Source organism: Asterias rubens, chromosome 5 (assembly GCF_902459465.1).
Source record: "Asterias rubens chromosome 5, eAstRub1.3, whole genome shotgun sequence".
NCBI classification, from domain to species: Eukaryota; Metazoa; Echinodermata; class Asteroidea; order Forcipulatida; family Asteriidae; genus Asterias; species Asterias rubens.
In genome coordinates this window covers 17,360,852-17,381,146 of record NC_047066.1, presented here as the reverse complement: position 1 = coordinate 17,381,146, position 20,295 = coordinate 17,360,852, and the positions used below count along the sequence as shown (strand labels likewise).

The 20,295-nt window shown below is 41.1% G+C and overlaps 1 protein-coding gene across 1 annotated transcript in view; it reads left to right on the top strand.

Moving 5' to 3' along the window:
- Positions 1-8,776: 8,776 nt before the first annotated feature.
- The window catches only part of LOC117289909 (E3 ubiquitin-protein ligase TRIM37-like), a 59,102-nt gene continuing 47,583 nt past the window's right edge, over positions 8,777-20,295 (top strand). The window contains exons 1-6 of the mRNA XM_033771111.1: positions 8,777-8,893; positions 13,393-13,493; positions 14,239-14,340; positions 15,409-15,449; positions 15,737-15,856; positions 19,037-19,124. Of these exons, the coding sequence (XP_033627002.1) occupies positions 13,473-13,493; positions 14,239-14,340; positions 15,409-15,449; positions 15,737-15,856; positions 19,037-19,124 (372 nt within the window). The 5' untranslated portion in view covers positions 8,777-8,893; positions 13,393-13,472. The remainder of the gene's footprint in view (positions 8,894-13,392; positions 13,494-14,238; positions 14,341-15,408; positions 15,450-15,736; positions 15,857-19,036; positions 19,125-20,295) is intronic.

The following is a 20,295-nucleotide window of genomic DNA, read 5'->3' as shown; positions in this document are numbered from 1 at the left end:
CCAATGATGTTTTCAAGTCTGGAAAATGACAATTTTGTAAGTAATTTTGTAACAATTTTGAATGCTTTGCAATACTTAAATTTCGACCTATTTCACATCCCTGTCCACCATTACAATTTTGTGAGTCAAAATGTACCCTTAGGAATTGACTCCCGCACAAAAAATAAAATAAATTGAAAACTGTGCAAGGTGTCAATGTTGTAGTATAATTATTCATAATTGCCTTAATAAATGATTTTTTTTTTTACATTTTCGTTTGTTTTCCCTTTTGTGCCCCAAAGTGGGCACCTGCACCTGGTTCAGAGTTGCGCAAAATCAAATAGATTATCTGACTAGGAGATGTTTCAGGTAAAATTACTGGAGAGAATAATTACAACAACAAAAACACGCCTGACAGTAACTTCGCCCTTTAGCATGGATCTGCCATTTGTGTGTGTGAGCCTCGACTTCATTTATATTCATTTTAAACTGTAAGTATTTGTTTACGTGTAAGCGTCATTGTACATGTTACGAGCAGTGATGTCACACTTTGAGGCTCGTGAATAATGCCAGGGCCCAATTTCATAGCGCTGCTTAGCGGCCGATTTTGTGCTTACTGTGCAATTTACATTTCATAGCGCTGCTAACCGTAAGCACACGGAAATTAAGGCATGCTAACCTTCCGGTGCTTACCGCACGAAAAATAAACGACGTCACAATGCAAATCCACGGTAAACACGCAATATGACCGGCCAATTTTTCTGCTCAATATACGCTAATGCTTAAGCAATGGTTTTCTGCTACAAGCACGCAAATTTGCTTACAGTTAAGCAGCGCTATGAAATTGGGCCCAGATATCTTCACCGAGCATTGAGGTACACCTCCATGGAAATAGAGATAGCTCTATGATCATCATATACACACGTACGTGGCCGACGCGGCAAGCAGACGACCTAAAGAAAAAGCTTTCCATATCTGTGTTTGATTGGCCGTCAGAGGCGACCTCGGACCAATCAAAACAAACACAGATACGGTAGCCTTTAGTCACAATAGGGTATGTTCAGACAGCGTGTATTCCGACAGCACTGAGTTACGGAAGAAACATCATTTCCACAAGATGTACTTATTACCAGCATTGATGTTGTCTGTTTCCACAAGAGCTATATCTATGACTCATTACCAGCATTGATGTTTATAGGATTTGAGGCATTGCATGGTGAGGTATCAATGTATAATTATTTGGTTTGCGGTGACACCATGTGTGTATTTATATATACACTTGCCATGTAGAGTTTGTTCTTATGCTACCCTCACACTAGGTAAAATATGCTATAGCGAATGGGCTTACGAATGGAATTATTTGACAATCGCTTAAACTTCGCAACATTCGCCGTGTTTCGTAAGCGTTGGTAAAAATTTCGGAACGTTCACATAGTCATACTCCACCTCTTTTCGAAGATCACTCAATCAAAATGGGGCGAATATTCTTGCGATTATGAATAAATTCTTGCGATTAGAAATGTTTACATTTGCGTTGAATTCGACAAACAATTGCGATTGGATGGTGAATATTTTCATCTTGGTCGCCCCTCGACCTCTCCTTCAAAATGTATGACGAATGCTTACCAACGCTTGACAATGCTTGCCAATGCCTTACAAATAGGCAACGAAAATTGGCCCACGTCGCGACTGAGCTTCCAACAATGTCAAACAAATGAAGCGATTGCTAGCGAATGTTACGAATGCTTGCGAATGCTTACGAAAGGGCTTACAAACGTTAATAATGCACTCAGGAATGTTACGAATGTCTTACCACCGTTGCCAATGTCTTGCCATTTTCTGACTAATTTCCGAGCAATGGATTACGCGGCCGCGATTGCTACAAATACCGGGCGAATCTTGCTCTGGCCACTTGTTCGTTTGACAAACAGCAACACCACATTTTGTAAGAAAGGGGACCCGCGAAGGTTACAAATGCCTTACAGGTGCCTTTACGAACGCTGCCAATGCTTACGCATGCTTTACAGACATTAACAATGGCTTACCAATGTTAACGAATGTCGAGGCGAATGACCGTCTTCGCAACATTCGCTGAAATTAACAAACCGGTTTGTAAAATTATTGACCGATCTTCGTAAGGAGATGGGGCGTGACGGGTAACCGCTCCGAATTTGAATACGAACGCTTACGAAGACACAGCGAATGTTGCGAAGTATGAGCGATTGTCAAATATTTTCATTCGGAAGCACATTCACTCTAATATTATTTGCAACAGTGTGAAACAGCATTGGGAAGCACTTTTTAGTTTCAGCGAATGTTCGCCGTAGATTTTCGTAAGCTTTGGTAGCCATTAGTAACGTTGGTAAAGCGTGCGTAAGCGTTGGCAACTTTCGTAAGCTATTGTAAGGCATTGGCAATCATTGGCTATTATTGTTAAGCATTCGTAAAAATTCGTAACATATTGGTACGGACAGGTCGAGGGGTGACCGAGGGCGAACGTGAAAATATTCACTATCAATTCGCAAATTTTGGGCGAATTCACCGCGAATTTCAAATATCCATATTCGCAAGAATATTCGCCCAAGTGTGAGAGTAGCATTAGATAACTGTCTTGCTTTATTCTACTGCCGCGGAGTAGATAATCGGGGGTTCGGGAGACTTCTCAGTTCCGAAAAGAACTGTCCTGCTTTTAACATTACCAGGGAGGATGGTATAGAAAATAGACTTTGACTACACGTTCATGAACGTGTGCGCTCTTCGGAAAATGATGAGCAAGTTGTCGAAATCGGTAAGATTTTTGAAAGTTCATACTAATGCCCGGTTCATACTTCATGCGAATGCGGAGCGAATTTGCCGTGAATAGGACGTCACAACCATGTGACGTCACAATCCTCCTTTCGCAGCGATATTCGCAAGTGGGTAGTTATGCGAATTAGTCGTTGCGAATTTGTGACGTCATGAACCGGGCTTTATGCTGTTTCACACTAGGGATATGCTAGCGAATATGCTTACGAACGGAAATATTTAACAATCGCTCAAACTTTGCAACAACAAATTCGGTACGTTCACAAGTCATTCTCCACCTCCTTACGAAGATCGGTCACTTTATGCTGCTCTCACACGGCGAATTGCTTGCGAGTATGCTAACCGAATTAAATATTTGACAATCGCTCAAACTTTGCAACATTCGCCATGTCTTCGTAAGCGTTGGTAACAAATTCGGAACTTTCACAAATTATTCCCCACCTCCTTACGAAGATTGGTCAATTTAGAAATCGGTTTCTAAATTTCAGCAAATGTTGCGAAGAAGGTTCGTAATTGATCGGGAACATAATGGTAGAGTGTGCGTAAGCGTTGGCAACGTTCGTAAAGCCATCGGCAAGCGTTGGTAAGCATTCGTAATATATTGGTACGGAGAGGGCCGACCGAGGACGATCGAGGGCGAGACCGAGATGATCCCACCGCCATTGGACGTATTCAACACGAAATTAAAATATTCATCTTCGCAAGAACATTCGCCACTCTGTGAGAGGCTCAATGCGAAACGCTTTCTAAATTTCAGCGAATGTTGTGAAGACGGTAATTCGCCATCGATTTTAGTAAGCATTGGTAAGCCATTGGTACTGTAGGTAAAGCGTGCGTATTATGCGTAATATTGGTAAGGACGACCGAGACAGGGGCGGATCCAGGATTTTCCAAACGGGGGGGGGGGCGTTATTTATTTTTTCAGAATGAAAGACCGTGCCATCCCCAGGCAGCAATTTTTGTTGTTGTATAGGCCTACTTTGAAATTGTCACTGTCGTAGTGCTTTCAATGGGATGTGCAGTGCCAGATTTCATGGCTCTGCTAACCGTAAAGCAAAGAACTTGACGCTTACGGAAGCAGTGAATTGAACATTCACTGATATTCCACGGGTTACAGGGATTTGTGTTGCGTAATGCGCGTGTGGGTATACTCCACGTTACGGCCAGGCTACAGGGGACTGAGACCCAATAAACTATTAGCCATGATTTAAAAAATTATTACGGCGGCAACAGAGCTAAAATTAGGCCAAGGTATTTTGCGCAAAATAATGTACAGTTTTGAAAACACGCTGTCCACACGCACATTATTCACGTTAAATTCCTCTGTAAATAAATAAAAGTGGTCCACAATGAAACAGAGTGTATACAAGGTAGGCCTACGACGGGTTATAGTTTTTTCTTGGATAAAAAATACACAGGTATGTAGTTCATTTTGAGTCGTCGTCCCCTTCCCCCTTCCCCTTCCCCCTTCCCCCTTCCCCCCTTCTCCCTTTTTCTCCCTTTTTCGCCCCCACGCCCCCCCCTGGATCCACGCCTGCGAGAACATTATTCACTATCAAATGCAAGTGTGAGAGTAGCATAACAAATCATATGATTTTAACCCAAAACATGTGTTAACAAATTTTTAAAAAAATCTAGGCGTAGGGCTATTCTACCACTTCAGCAGCATTAGATCGGTAAGTTTCATGGTGCAGATCGTTGCAGGAAAAAAAAACACGGAAAAAATTGCTGACGTCATCAATGTGCTGGGGCCGAGGATACGAAGTGGATTGGACAAATTTATAAGGCTATAATGCCAAGGCGTGCATTTTCAAGAGGGATCAGGCGTGTGATTTTATTCGCACGCAGGATGATCCTCTGCTGGTCGCTGGAAGTGGAATGGTGTTCGCAAGCGACGAATTCAAGGCGGTAAACGGAGCTGATATGATGCCCAGGTGTTCTAGTGCGCCAATGTTCATTTTTGGGAAACACGCTTTTCACACGCACAGATTTACTCCTCATGAGACACGTCTGTCAGTGATATATAATAGTGGTCCACAACGAAACAAAGTGAAGGTAGTATAGGGCCATCGACGGGTTATTAATATTTTATTTTATTTTAAATAAAATACCGGTTGTCCCCTCCCCTTCCACCTTTTCTTTGTCTCTCTTTTTGTTCCCTCTCCTTTCTTTACTGACAAAAAGGGGGCATGCGCCCCCCCCCCCCCCTCCACGCTCCCCCCTCCCGGATCCGCGCCTGGAAAAAATCTTAAGAATTCTGGATTGCAGTTGGCGACTGTAAAAAATAACTTAAAGTGACCCTCATGACTCCGTTTTTATTGACAGTTTATCTATACCCTATTTTTGAGTCAATTCCTATACACCTAAATCCAGCAGGCTAAAATCTCTGTTAAAAAAATTATCCTACGAATTGCAGAATACTGCCTACTGCCTTTGACATAGGCAATTTCTCAGCGGAGTCTGTTCGAAAATTATTTCTAATTCAACAAAAAGTCTGCCCTGGGCCAGAATCACGACCGATCATCTAAAGCCGTGTTCGCACTGCACTGGGTTAATAGTTTGGGGTAACTTAACCATGACGCTGGGTAACATTCCGACGGGTTAACTTTCCCACCGTCCGCACTTGGATTTATTTGACTCGGGTAAACTTACCGAGACCGTGGGTAAACTAACCGCGTAACATTGAATAGTTCGATAATCACGAAAATCATATTCTTCCATGACAAAACATGTTAGCTCATTCTACGGGTCACGGACGGATGGGAGATTTAAACGAGTCGTCGCGTCCGCATTGGACTTTCTGGCTCGGTTAAACTGACCTGGTAAATCTTCCTGGGCACCTTTGGCTCGGTTAAACTACCCATTCGGGTCGGGTAAGTTACCTGCATGGAAAGAAAACTTCCTGGGCTGTTCGCATTGGGCTTAAAATGCGTAAGTTACCCATTGGCTCGGTTAGTTTACCCAATGCGAACAGGGCTTAGCCCTATTCGCAAAGTCGCCCCCAACACAGTCGCCCCCTATGCATTTTTGGCTTATGTTTCAATGATTTTCCAAGGAGATTTTTTTATTGTTTGTAACTTGAATCAGGAAAGGGAATCCTTAACTACTTTATACATTTTTGCTGAGGATAACTTATTGAAAAACCACATTTTTTGACAAAGTCATTCCGTTGTTAAAAAGTGTGGTTTTTTGCGGATCCTTTGGGTCGCATTAGCTAGCTTTCAGAAATTTAGTACATGTAGGTCGATTCGTGCATTGTTTTGATTTTGTTTCAATTACATCCATGGGGAATGGTTGTTGTTTTTAACTTGACTCAAGACAGAGGATCCTAGGCCCAACTGATTGAAAAACCAACACATTTGCACACAATTTCTCCTGTTGTAACGAAGTATTTATTTGAAAATGTATTTCTAGAAAAAAATATTTATTCACACAATCTTTACACTTAACCTCACTAAATAAAAGCCATAACTTAGGCTAATGAACATAAAAGATTTCTCACCAAAAAATTATGTGAATATACTGTGATTAAAAAAACATCAAAACTAAAATAAATTAACAAACAAACGAAACACATATCTTTCAGAAATATCATTGCAATCACCAAAAAAAGTGGTGGAAAACCCCAAGAATTTTCGCTGTTTTCAAACATCGAGTTTTCGACTCGTGTGATAAAAACTAATTTTTTACTAATTTCTCAAAAAGTAAAGCAATTCAAACAAAAATATTTCAAAGGGAGTTACCCATCATGACCATCTTTATACCGTGTAAGAAAAACACAGATTAAAGGAACACGTTGCCTTGGATCGGTCGAGTTGGTCTTTAAAAAAGGGTTTGTAACCGTTTGTTATCAAATGCATGGTTAGAAAGGTGTCGTAAAAGTAGAATACAATGATCCACACAAACATGCCTCAAAATTGCACGGTTTTCCTTTACATCGTCGGATAACACGGTCCGCCATTTATGGGAGTCAAACTTTTGACTCCCATAAATGGCCGACCGTGTTAGTTCGCAAAGTAACAGAAAAACCACGCAATTTCGAGGCAAATTTGTGTGGATCATTGTATTCTACTTTTAAAACATCTTCCTAACCATATTCATTTTATAACAAACGGTTACAAATGCTTTTTATAGACCAACTCGTTCGATCCAAGGCAACGTGTTCCTTTAATGTCCAATAAAATAAATAACGTATAAAATAAGGATAAAAAGAGCAGATGAATGTCCAATAAAATAAATAAACGTAGCGGCGTTTTTCAACTCATTGAACAGCCAGAGACTGACAGATCACTTTGTCTCCACACAAAAAAATGCTACAAAAGACGCAAACATCACGAGGGCGAATCCAGGGACCAATAAGAAAATGCCCAAATAACGGCAATGAAGTTTTGGACTATGTGTAAAAGATGAAGTTTTGGACTATGTTTCTTCCATTTCTAAAAATATAATTCAATTTTAAATTATCAGTATAAACCACAAGGGAAACTGACTGGGTAAATTTTGAAATTGTCCAACCAATGAACAACGATAAGAACAAGATGGATTTTGCAATTAATTCGGCGCAGACAAAAAAAGGCTCGTTTTTGCAAAAAGCTGATCGGAACTAAAATTAATTATATTATTAACCCTTACGTTACCGTTTTCACGAACATCCCACAGACCACACAATCCGAGATTTTCAGAACGAAATCACTTTGGTCACTCGTGAAACCGTTTCCAAACTGGCTGTTCGTGAAAACGGAAAAACGCATGACGTCAAATTTGCCTGGATTGGGCGAAGGGGTTTCACGAAAGAGCAATGATGCAATTGTCATTTTGTTTACCTACGCAAAATGCGTCAGCAGTAAATTTCATTTTTTTTTTTACATCGTAATTAGGACGATTCTACTGCAGGAATAAGATCGCAATCACCTTTTTTTCAATTCCCCCCACCCACGGCCAATGTCTGTGGTGCTTCACTTTCTGTCTTTCAAAACCATCACTTATAGCTGTCACTTGGGGATAGGACAATATTATAGATGTAGTTTCAAACTTTACCGCGTTCAACTCCGTGGGGCAAGCATGGTTTTGTAACAAAAGTGCGGCACCTCCTGTCGGCCGACCCGTGATGGGGTGTCAGTAGGCTTTATGAATTTGCGAGTCAGGTTCAACCATCTAGTTCCACTTAATTTATTGTATCTAGAGCTTGAGTGACAGCCAGTTCCATATACTGCTGTGTTTCACTTTATGTCTTTCAAAACCATCACTAAGCTGTCACTTGGGGATGGAACATTTGTCGGGGCGACTGTGTCGCGGGGGCGACTTTGTAGGGGGCGACATTGTAAGCGGGCGAGTTTGTACACGGAGTGGGCGACTTTGTAGAGGGCAACTTTGCCGGGGGCGAGATGACTGGTTTCCGTCTGGTTAGGAAACACTGCACTGAGACGTGGTAGACTGGATTCAAGCCCCGTTCTCGTGCGAGAGGTCCCCAATCAATATCCGACGTCAAAAATGTATGTTGTGGTCCCGAGAATGGCCAGGCATCCGGGTTCTCTATACGGCAATGACTGGCTATTATAAAAAGAACCTCACGGTACGGGACTTAAGTAAATTCTATGTGTGCGTTCGTTTAGCTTCCCTGGGTCGACCCCGGTGTGTGGCGGTTTTTTTTTCCAGGACGAACGTGATGGGTAATTATCTGCACACGTTCGTCCTGGAAAAAAACCCATTCACACACCGGGGTCGACCCAGGGAAGCTAAACGAACGCACCTATAGTCACCGGGCGGTCCACAACATACACGACGTGAGCACTCAAGCGTGAGCATATCCGGACTACCGTGTCATGCTACCTTCCGTCGTGTGTGACTACCGTCGCGTTTACGAAGGCTCCCTTTTCACGAGCGCCGACGCACTTCGAGAGCCCATTCGAGCCGTCGCGGGTGCGCCCTCATTTTTCGGTTTTTACAACAGGGGCCCAGTCTATAGTCTAACACCCAGACGTACGTGCAAAGTTATTTTTAAGCTGTTTCGACAACGAAACAACCATAATCTGGAGGCCGTATAGCAAGGTAAAATCCAGGTTTTACCAGACACGCCAGGCCCAGGGATGAAGTTAGCTCATTCATTGAGGTAAAGTAGTATGAATTAGCAATGTACAGATACAGATACAGACAGACAAAATGGATGCACATTTCACAAAACTTTGATTGAGTCGTGTTTTATTTGTTATTCGTCGGATCATCAACATGAATTCGATCATCATACATAGACGTAAATAGGTCTATAATTATGTTTTCGATAGTCATATTTTTATTATTATTATTCTAGACGTCCAGTCAACTCGTACCAAAATTATTGTACCCAAGTCAACTCGTACCCAGGTCAACTCGTACCCAGGTCAGCTCGTACCGTATAACGTAGTTGCGATAACATAACCCTCCTCCCGACGGCCGCACAGGCCGGAGGGTTACGAAGCTCCTGCAATGTGTGCAGGGAGAAATGGTTAAAAACGTACAATTTCGACAGCTAGTCAGCAGATTTGCTCCATTTTTACCACTTTTGAAAATCATGACACAAATTCTAGGAACACGAACTTGATCCTCAATGTCTAATGAATCCTATCATATCACTAAAAACACCATTGAGGAAATAATTTGAAGAAAAAGGACAAAAACCAGATCCCCGATCGAAAGAGTAAAAAATGTCCCAGGTTGAAAATTTGAATCAAAGGGGGGGGAGCTCCGGCTGTGTGTGCACGTCACCGGGGTCAACGACTCAGTGCTGCGTGTGGTGCATTGTGTATCCCGGTAACTGTGCAGCCGTAGTTTTGGTTCCAAGACCATTGGTGTTGCGCGGTCACACACAACCAACGTTCCGATCTATGCCTGGCAAAAACTGTACACGCTTGTAATTATCGAACATTAGCGGGCGCTCTATTTCTCTGATTTCCGCATCTCGCCGCTTGTACAAGACTATGGCTGCACAGTTGCAGGGATACAGAATGTACCACACGCAGCGCTGAGTCCGAATCTGGAGCAAATCTGCTGAAATTGTACGTTTTTAACCATTTCGTCCTGCACACATTGCAGGAGCTTTGTAACCCTCCGGATACCCTGTTTTCAAGGTGTCCCTAGAATCGAGGCTAATCTTTTACCTTCTGTGCGCGATGTACATGTATAAACAGACAGTCTCTAGTCCTAGATAAAATGTTTGTGGTATGACTTGGCAAGCAAAGACTTAGCCCACCTTGTTGAGCTGTTAATGGCTTTGCTTTTATTATCGGTCTCATCACTGTCACCATTACAGCCCACCTTCGATACATGTCTTAAACGCTAAGTTTTCAAAGGTCGCAAAATGCGTGGTAGTTTGATTGCAAATTCCTCCCATTTAAAAAAGTCCTATACTACTCCAACATACCTCATTTTGTTCCTTACATTTGTGAAACTACTATGACACATAGCAGGGCTTACTAAATGATGACTTTGTCCAGATGTGATTGGTCCAAAAAAACGTGTACAAAAATTACATTTAACGTGACATGTTCTTAGGCGCCGCCATGTTTTAATGATTCTCCTCTTGTTGGACGTGAGAAGTCAGGGCACCAGGCAAATCTTGCAAGTCATGAATATCCAAGAGGTAATGTCACGTGATGCGGTATGGCTACGCTGATTTATCAATTTGTGTGGTGTACAAAGTAAATATGAATATGTATGAGGTGACGTTGCGCGGTGGTAGTTTCCAGATACAGTGCATCGCTACGTCACCTTAAGTTAAATACATATTCAGTTTTTACTGTACACGCACATAAGCCTAGCGATCATGACATCACCTTATGGATATTCATGACTTGCAAGATTTGCCGGGCGCCCACGATCAACAGGGAGGAGAATCATTAAAAGATGGCGGCGCCCAAGATCATGTCACGTTAAATGTAATTTTTGTACACGTTTTTTTTGATCAATTTTCAAATCATCGCATCTGGACAAAGTCATCATTAAGTAAGCCCTGTTATGTGTCATAGTAATTCCACAGATGTAAGGAATAAAATGAGGTACATGTATGTTGGAGTAGTATAGGACCTTTTTAAATGGAAGAAATTTGCAATAAAACTACCACGCATTTTGCAACCTCTGAAAACTTAGCGTTTAAGACATTTATCGAAGGTGGGCTGTAATGGTGACAGTGATGAGACCGAAGTTAAAAGCGGAGCCATTAACAGCTCAACAAGGTGGGCTAGCAAAGACAAGTCTCCTCTCCCTTGACCAAAACTTAGAAACACGTAAGGCTCCACTGGTTAGTTGCAACATATAAATAACAAGGATTGCACTTGTAATAAAACCTGGTGTCATGTGTTTTCAGTCGATGTCGGTCACTTCGTACCCAAGTCACTACAGACCCCAGGCACTTCAGACCCAAGTCACTTCATACCTAAATTGTGGTACCCAAGTCACTTCGTACCCAAGGCCAAGTCACTTCGTACCCCAATTGTCTGACTGTGACCATAGAGCAAGATGCTCTATGCTCTGACAGAAGTGACCGGCCTTCATTATTTTCTTTTCATGTGGACATGACACCGATTATATTTCACGGTAATTAAAAATGACTTGCAAGTTGCAGGAAGATCAGAATAAATGTTGGCTGCGCTGTGTGTGAAAGGAAAACGAGGACGTCTTGCACCAAGACTATACGCGCACGAACGGATCAGGAAATTGTCAACCTCAATTCCAAATCTGAGGTCTTAAAATCAAATTTGTGGAACCTGTTTTTGATTGTTACAGAGTATTTCAATGCTAGGGTTTTGTCGTTAGTGACTCATTTCACGTCAAACAAGAGGTGGGGGGCTTCTTGGAGTGGCAGCGGGGAGTGATTGCTAGAGATGCGATAGGCAGATGGTGATCTGTGCAATGCAATAGTACACACATATTGACTGGCAACAAGGTAACTAGTATACGTCTATTCCAACGAGGGACTTTGAGGGAAATAGGTCCCTCTTCTGGTCACTCACAGGCCCAAGGGGGAATAGACGCACACTAGTTACCGAATTATGCCAGTCAATATGTGTTTTATAACACAACTCGGTCTTAAATGTCAAATAAGAACAGAAAATGAAGTTTTGTAGTTGTTGTTCACGGTTCAAGTCAAGAGAGGGCGCTGTTACTGCGGGCACTATATTCAAAGACTATTGCTCTGGTACTATTCCCGCAAAACACACGCGTGCGATCACTAGCCTATTTTAGTTCGTCCCACGTGACCGTGTTTCAGCCAACCAGAATACAGAACAAGCAAGAGGTGTGATATAATAAAGATTATATGACAGCCAAGCAGATCCTTGCCATATGATTGGAGGATTATCTGTCACAAAAGTAAATAAAAGTACTTTTGCACGCTACGTCACTCACCATCCATGTTTTGTTCCATCTGATAAGTACAGTGTACTATTGCACGGTGCGTACAACATCACTGCGTGCGCGTCTTTGGTAATGCAGCAGTGTTACTGCAAGGCACATACACACTTGTTACATTCGGCATCTGCGTACGTCTCAAAATAGCTGTACCATAGATATAGAGTAAAGTACATGTAACTAGATCGGCCACGCGTACACAATTGCGTTTGCCTGTGTGGAAATAGTTTTGGTTCGTCATTGACGTGGTCAAAATGTCACATTCCAAAGGCGACATGCAGAAAATGAACACGGGAGATATGCTTTGGACGCGCTAAATGTGACGGCAAAAAATCATGTGCTGGTAGCAACGCACAGAAAATGAACATGGGAGATATAGACAAATGGCAGCCCCATGCCAGAACCCGCATATGTACGCGCGGCCGAACTAGTTATTTTATCTTATATCCCTATGAGCTATACAGAACGCACATAGTCACTGTTCCGAATCAAACAGGCAAACCAAGAAACTGTTGTAATATTGTCACATTTAGAAATTGTAGGCCTATGGTTTGTTTGTTTTGAAAGCTGTAACTGTATCTTCCAATAAAAATTACAAAGATCTACTTGGATGTTATATAAAACAAATATGAATGTTTTCATTCGTGCTATAGCGGTATATTGTCATACATGTAGGTTGAAAGTTGAATAGAACACCCAAGCAGATCCTTGCCATTTGATTGGAGGATTGTCCGTCACATGTTAGCAAATAAAAGTACTTGCACGCTATGCTGTTCTATAGATCCGAAAAGTACTATTGCCTGCTGAGTAAAAGACATCACTGCGTGCGCGTGTCTTTACTGCAAGGCACATACATGTAGCATTCGGCTTCTGCGCGTTTTAAAATAACTGTACAGAACGCACATACTTAAACAGGCCGACTCAAAAAAATGGGTTCAGTTCATAGAGCTATTGTCAATTTATATAGTGCTATAGTTTAATTTCACAATTACAAATTGTAGGCCTACGCTTTGTTTGTTTTGAAAAGTTGTATCCTCCGATCAAAATGACAAAGATCTACTTGGGTGCTATACATGTATAAAACAAATAATGAATGTTTGTCATTCGTGCAATATTGCAAATATGTTCATTCGTTGAAAGATGTAATGTTCCATTCAACTCGGCTCCGCCTTCCAGCTTGGAAGATTTGACAAGAAGCCTAATGGTGTTTCAATTCTATCTTATCAGGTTTTACTGTTAGTCTTCTGCTGCACTCAATATTGCCTGCCTCATTCACCAAGTATGTCTGCCACATATGTATACTAGAGATGGAGGAAGCTACAGTGGAGGTAATTAAAACAGGGTAGACAGGATAACAACCTAGGCAAAAAGTAGTTTGAAGATTTAAAACAGAAATTGTCCAAATACAAATTGATCAAACAATGAACCACAAAGGAAACTAATTTATGGGCATATACATTCTCTTGACGGATTAGTGATTTGAACCTTTGACCTCCAAATATTTGCTGGTGCTTTAAAAACTGAGCTGATGTTTCTAGCCCTTTGATGATGGTTTCCAAATTTTGTCTAAGGTGTATCATAAACTTGAATGTGTTCCCTGGTTATATGGAAGTTTAAAATTCTGACTGTTACTCCTGACCAAAGATGTAGACAAAGAAGCGAGACCACCAACATGTGTCTACATTATACACGTAGCTCTGCTCACCTAGACTATGTGAATTTATTTACCTTTAAAAAACCCACCGAGGTCACCATTTGCTTTTTTAAAAACCTTTGTCTCAAGATTGTTTTCAAGTTCAACTTGTGTTATTTGTGAACCTGTTTTGAGAGAGATACAGTTTAAGTTAAAATGAACATTTTTCTAGTCTGATGGGTATCCCAGGTATGGACAAGATACTTGAACTGTACCTCCCTCAATCCAATGTTACAAACAATGCATTGTAGGTCAGTTAAGACTTGGGTAAACAAAGGCCAATTTCTTTGTTTAACGTTGCTAGTATTTTCCACTTTGATCCAAATGTCTCCATGCATATTGCTTTTGAGACTCATTGCTTGTATAAATTGTTATTAAAGAGCTTGGCCGAGGTCTTCCGATGTTTTATCTGCATGGAAAAATTGCGAGATGCTCGCCTTTGTCCACATTGCTCCAAGCTGTGTTGCTTTCTCTGTATCAGGGTAAGTGTTCATGTTTCTTGTCATTACAGCCACTGTTGGTCACAGTCTTGCTTGTAACTACTGTACCATCTGACCATATGGGCTAAATAAAAAGAATGCACTTAAAACCTCTTCAGTATACTTCAAACTAACATGAGGTACACAGGAGATGTTGCTGGTTAATGTGGAGGTATGATTGTGTCGGATTATTTCCCCCTCAAAAGCCAAAATTCCAGCTAATCAAAACCCTCCGCTCATGACTTCTGCCTGTTGTTTTGAGCCTACGCTCGTGGAGCACATTCAACTAATTTGCTAAACGAAATGGGGACAAACTTGTGCGCAATTCATGTTTTGCGCTCTGCCGAATTGCCAAATTACTTATTGTCAGCTGAATCTTCTGAGAGAGCAAAAAGCATGCACAATTTGCAAATTTGCACTCTGTTTGTATGCCAGCTCAAGTTAATAATTCTGAAAAATTGTGTAATCTGAAGATTGTGCAATATTTTAATTTTTTTCCTGGTCTGACCCCAATGCGTGAGAAAATGTTTGCGGTGCATGAGAGCTTGAGACAGACCCCTAATGCGTGAGTCTCACCCCTAATGCATGAGACTTGGTAGGATTGATACTGAAAGTTCCCAAAAAACATCCAGTCAAATTTGTATACGGGCCAAATTTGTGGCAAATGCATAATTTGTGGTTAGTTAAAAAAAACAATCGGCCAAGTCGTCTAGAATTCATGGACATTTTTGTACAAGTGTTCATCTGTGATGATTCAATCTATTTTACTAAATTGAACATAGGACATTCAAATCATCTTGACAAGTTTCTCATGTAAAATAAATTGAACAAAACAGTTTTCAAGAGCTATGAAAAACGAGTCAGCAACCAGAAAATATTATCATAATATACAGTCTTTGTTTTTCCTTCAAGTGTGTTTGCCAGTGTGCAACTACTAGGGGCAATCTTTTACACAATTTGGGTTAAGGACTTTATATTGCATTGATGCATTGGTATTGACGTCTAAGCCCTCAACGAAACTGATATTTGATTTTGTTGTAAAACCTTGTTTTTGTATATTTGTGTCTGCAGAGATGGCTGACTGAACAGAGATACCAGTGTCCTCATTGTAGGTAAGATGATCAAAACTACATGTACATGTAAGACTGTTTGTTCGTTCACATTCCTAGGACAACTCGTGAAAAGTTTTTGCTCATTTTTATGTCTTAAAGCCTTGGCTACATTGGACTCAAAACCAAATGCTAAAGGTGGTGGAATATCATGCATGGCAATGACAACAATTTTAAATAATGGGTTGAAATCAGGATCAAATTGCTTGATGTAAATATCAAACATTTGTGTAGATGGATGACAATATTTCAGTACACCATGTAACTCAATGCTATGTATTCTATTGTAGGGCTCCTTTACAGTTACATGAGTTGGTGAATTGTCGTTGGGCAGAGGAGGTAACTAATCAGCTAGATACACTACAGCTCTGTACACCACACTCCAGACCAGATGAACCAGAGAGAGATAAGTAAGACAATCAATACTCGTTCATAGATACACTACAGCTCTGTACACCACACTCCAGACCAGATGAACCAGAGAGAGATAAATAAGACAATCAATACTCATTCATAGATACACTACAGCTCTGTACACCACACTCCAGACCAGATGAAGCAGAGAGAGATAAGTAAGACAATCAATACTCGTTCATAGATACACTACAGCTCTGTACACGACACTCCAGACCAGATGAAGCAGAGAGAGATAAGTAAGACAATCAATACTCGTTCATAGATACACTACAGCTCTGTACACCACACTCCAGACCAGATGAACCAGAGAGAGATAAGTAAGACAATCAATACTCGTTCATAGATACACTACAGCTCTGTACACCACACTCCAGACCAGATGAACCAGAGAGAGAGATAAGTAAGACAATCAATACTCGTTCATAGATACACTACAGCTCTGTACACCACACTCCAGACCAGATGAACCAGAGAGAGATAAGTAAGACAATCAATACTCATTCATAGATACACTACAGCTCTGTACACCACACTCCAGACCAGATGAACCAGAGAGAGATAAGTAAGACACTCAATACTCGTTCATAGATACACTACAGCTCTGTACACCACACTCCAGACCAGATGAAGCAGAGAGAGATAAGAAAGACAATCAATACTCGTTCATAGATACACTGCAGCAATGTACACCACACTCCAGACCAGATGAACCAGAGAGAGATAAGTAAGACAATCAATACTCGTTCATAGATACACTACAGCTCTGTACACCACACTCCAGACCAGATGAACCAGAGAGAGATAAGTAAGACAATCAATACTCGTTCATAGATACACTACAGCTCTGTACACCACATTCCAGACCAGATGAACCAGAGAGAGATAAGTAAGACAATCAATACTCGTTCATAGATACACTACAGCTCTGTACACCACACTCCAGACCAGATGAACCAGAGAGAGATAAATAAGACAATCAATACTCATTCATAGATACACTACAGCTCTGTACACCACACTCCAGACCAGATGAAGCAGAAAGAGATAAGTAAGACAATCAATACTCGTTCATAGATACACTACAGCTCTGTACACCACACTCCAGACCAGATGAACCAGAGAGAGATAAGTAAGACAATCAATACTCGTTCATAGATACACTACAGCTCTGTACACCACACTCCAGACCAGATGAACCAGAGAGAGATAAATAAGACAATCAATACTCGTTCATAGATACACTACAGCTCTGTACACCACACTCCAGACCAGATGAACCAGAGAGAGATAAGTAAGACAATCAATACTCATTTATAGATACACTGCAGCAATGTACACCTCATGACCAGGTAAACCAAAGAAAGATAAGTGATATAATCAAGGAGGTGATTTCTCCGGCTTTTTAGACTGTAAAAGTCAACCAACGTGAATCGTGTGAATCCGTTGGGAAAATTGGGGGGTAGATTGTGCTAATTAATTATTTATGTTGAGTTTTGCATGCCGAAATGTATTTAATTGGTTTGTGACCAACGTAATTGTATTGCCATTTTTGAGAACGAGGTGGAAACAGAGTGCTGGGTCAGATGGGATTATTTTTTAATAGCGGGCGAACAGCGCATAAGTTGTGATCGTTCTCACATTGGACGCGTACGGTTTGTTGTTTTTACTGGGTAGGAGCAAACTGCGTAGTCTTAGTCAAAAACTACAAGAAATAGTGAATGCTATAGGGCTACTCGAAACAAGCACGAGACTGAACACCCTGTATTGGTGAAATTAGGTGGACCACCAATAATTGCCTTGAAACAAAGACTTGCTGGACGTGTCTCCGCATCCTCAGAAAAATGTGTTATTGCCCCATTATATGTACAGCAGGGGCTAGTCGTGGATGTGTACTGCGGCATATTCTGTCAACACGTGCTGAAAATGGAGCAGTTACGTGGGAATTTGGGCGTCTTTATGCTCTCACCTAGAATACGTTTTACTGCATCAGCCACTACAACCATATCCAGGCATTTCATTATCCATGTGTGCGATACCATGTCACACGCCTTCTTGTAGTCAATCCACGCTATTGCCAAATTAGTCTTTCTGCTCCTGCAGTCCTTCAGTACTGCCTCTGGACTGCTTCTTGCATTCTTTCGGCACCTTCGGAAACAACTTCTGGTCATCCATATGACGATATAGGTCCTAATATTTTTATTATTATATTCATCTAATCAAAGCATGCAAAAGAAAGATCATATTTTCATTTGTGCCGGTAACTTCTCGAGTCGGGCATCTTTCCGTAGCCTTAGATCACGAGGGTCGTTCTTAGGATCCTCGCTTTTCCCAAAAGCGCCGCCTTCTGCAAGAGATCTATTCTTACATTTGTACCTATTTCGTCCAGATGTTTCCCCAGTGCTTTCGGAATGGTGCCGAGCGCCCCAACCACGACAGGTGCTACATTCACTTCCACCTGCCAAATCATACAGAGTTCCCTGGCCGGGTCTTGGTACTTTTAGATCTTGTCCATCTCCCTTGAAGCTACCCTAAAATCTCCCAGCACAACTATATGTATGTCTATAAAGATGACACCTCTTCTTTGCCTACAACATCTACAACATGATCAGTCTGCAGTGTTAAAGTCCCAGAGGATCATGACCTGGTCGGTCTCTGTTACTTTCTCCAGAACATGGTCGTAAAGTGTACCATTTTGCAGTCAGTCTGGGCCATCTTACTGCACTCGCTGACAATATGAAAGACAGTCTCCTCCGTCTTGTGACCCTCCGATTTGTGAATGTACCCTCTTTCCCCTCTTCATTGTCAATGAAGCACATATCTCACGGCCAAATTGCATCCCGATGTCATCGCTGGAAATCCTGACGGTCTGCACCAAAAAGTCGATCTCCGCCTCATTCTTTGCAAACAACTAAAAATCATCCATAAAAAGCAGGTGGTTTATCTTACATCTGTCCTTCTTCTATTCATAACCAGCACTTACCAGAGAATGACTTTGTTTTGCTCCAACTCCGGATGCCTGTAACAGTGGCATGCTGACTGCATCCGATGGACTGCTATTTTGTCTCCGGACCTAGGGAGATTGCCATATAGGTCATCATTGGTTATGTGATCCTCCCAGGGTATGAGTGTACTCTGATATATAATACTTTTGTCTTCTTTACGTGTACTTGCAGATGTGAAACTCACAATGAGAAACTCAGTGTATACTGCTGGACATGTCATAAGTGCATATGTCATCAATGTGCTCTTTGGGGTGGTACAGTGAGTATTTAAATTTAATTTTTGAATAGTTTGTTCAATTTAATTGTCTTCTGGTAATGTGTGAGCTGGTGTTTGCAGAAGTATCATGATGAAAGACTATTAATGTTTCAATGCATATCAAATTTTGCATAGTTGTTCCGTACATTGTCTTCAGAGGGCCTGTGAACTTTTTGTAGGACACAAAACACATTGTCCACAGATTTACATTTTTATCACACAGTTTGAAGATAATGATGATAGAAAGCTTCCCTTAAAATATTAGTTACTGATAGAGATGCTTTAGTTTTTGAGAAATGAGTAAAACAATGTCACGAAAATTAAAACGCATTTTCGTGACATTGTTTTACTCATTTCTCAAAAACTACAGCAACCCAGCAAGTAATATTTTACGGGAATCTTTCTACCATCATTATCTTCAAACTGTGTAAGTCTAATGTGAATCTGTTGACATTGTGTCCTGTGCTATAAAAAGAACCCAAATCCTTTAAGAACTCATTGTTGTCAAGTAAACCAGTTACAATCTTTGATTGAGGATCTGGCTGAATCAAGAACCACAAGAATTTTAAATAGGTCAGTTTACAGTTTGATGTGGGACTCAAATTATGACACCATTGAGACCAAGCCAGACTATTTCTTTGACCAGATGAATGGGTTTTCATAGCCTTTGTCTTTATTATTATATATCCTCATGTTTATTGTCTTTCAGAATACTTTGTCTGCACTGCCAACTTAAACATATTCTCAACTACTAACATACTCTTTCTGAACACACTGAGTACCAGCAGTGACATACATACTATACATATAAATGTGTGTTAAATGAGATGGGATGGATTGAAAGGGTAACTCGTACGTTCTCTTCATGCAATTCATCTCAACTGTAAGAACTACATGTATACATGTACCATTATACACATATTGACTGGCAATAAGGTACATGTAACTAGTGTACGTCTATTCCCCCGAGGGACTTTGAGTGACCAGAAGAGGGACCTATTTCCCGAGGCCGAAGGCCAAGGGAAATAGGCCCCTCTTCTGGTCACTCACAGGCCCGAGGGGGAATAGACGTCTGCTAGTTACCGAATTATGCCAGTCAATATGTGTTTTATAACACAGCTTGGTCTTAAATGTCAAATAAGAACAGAAATCTGGAAATGAAAGGAAATTTTGT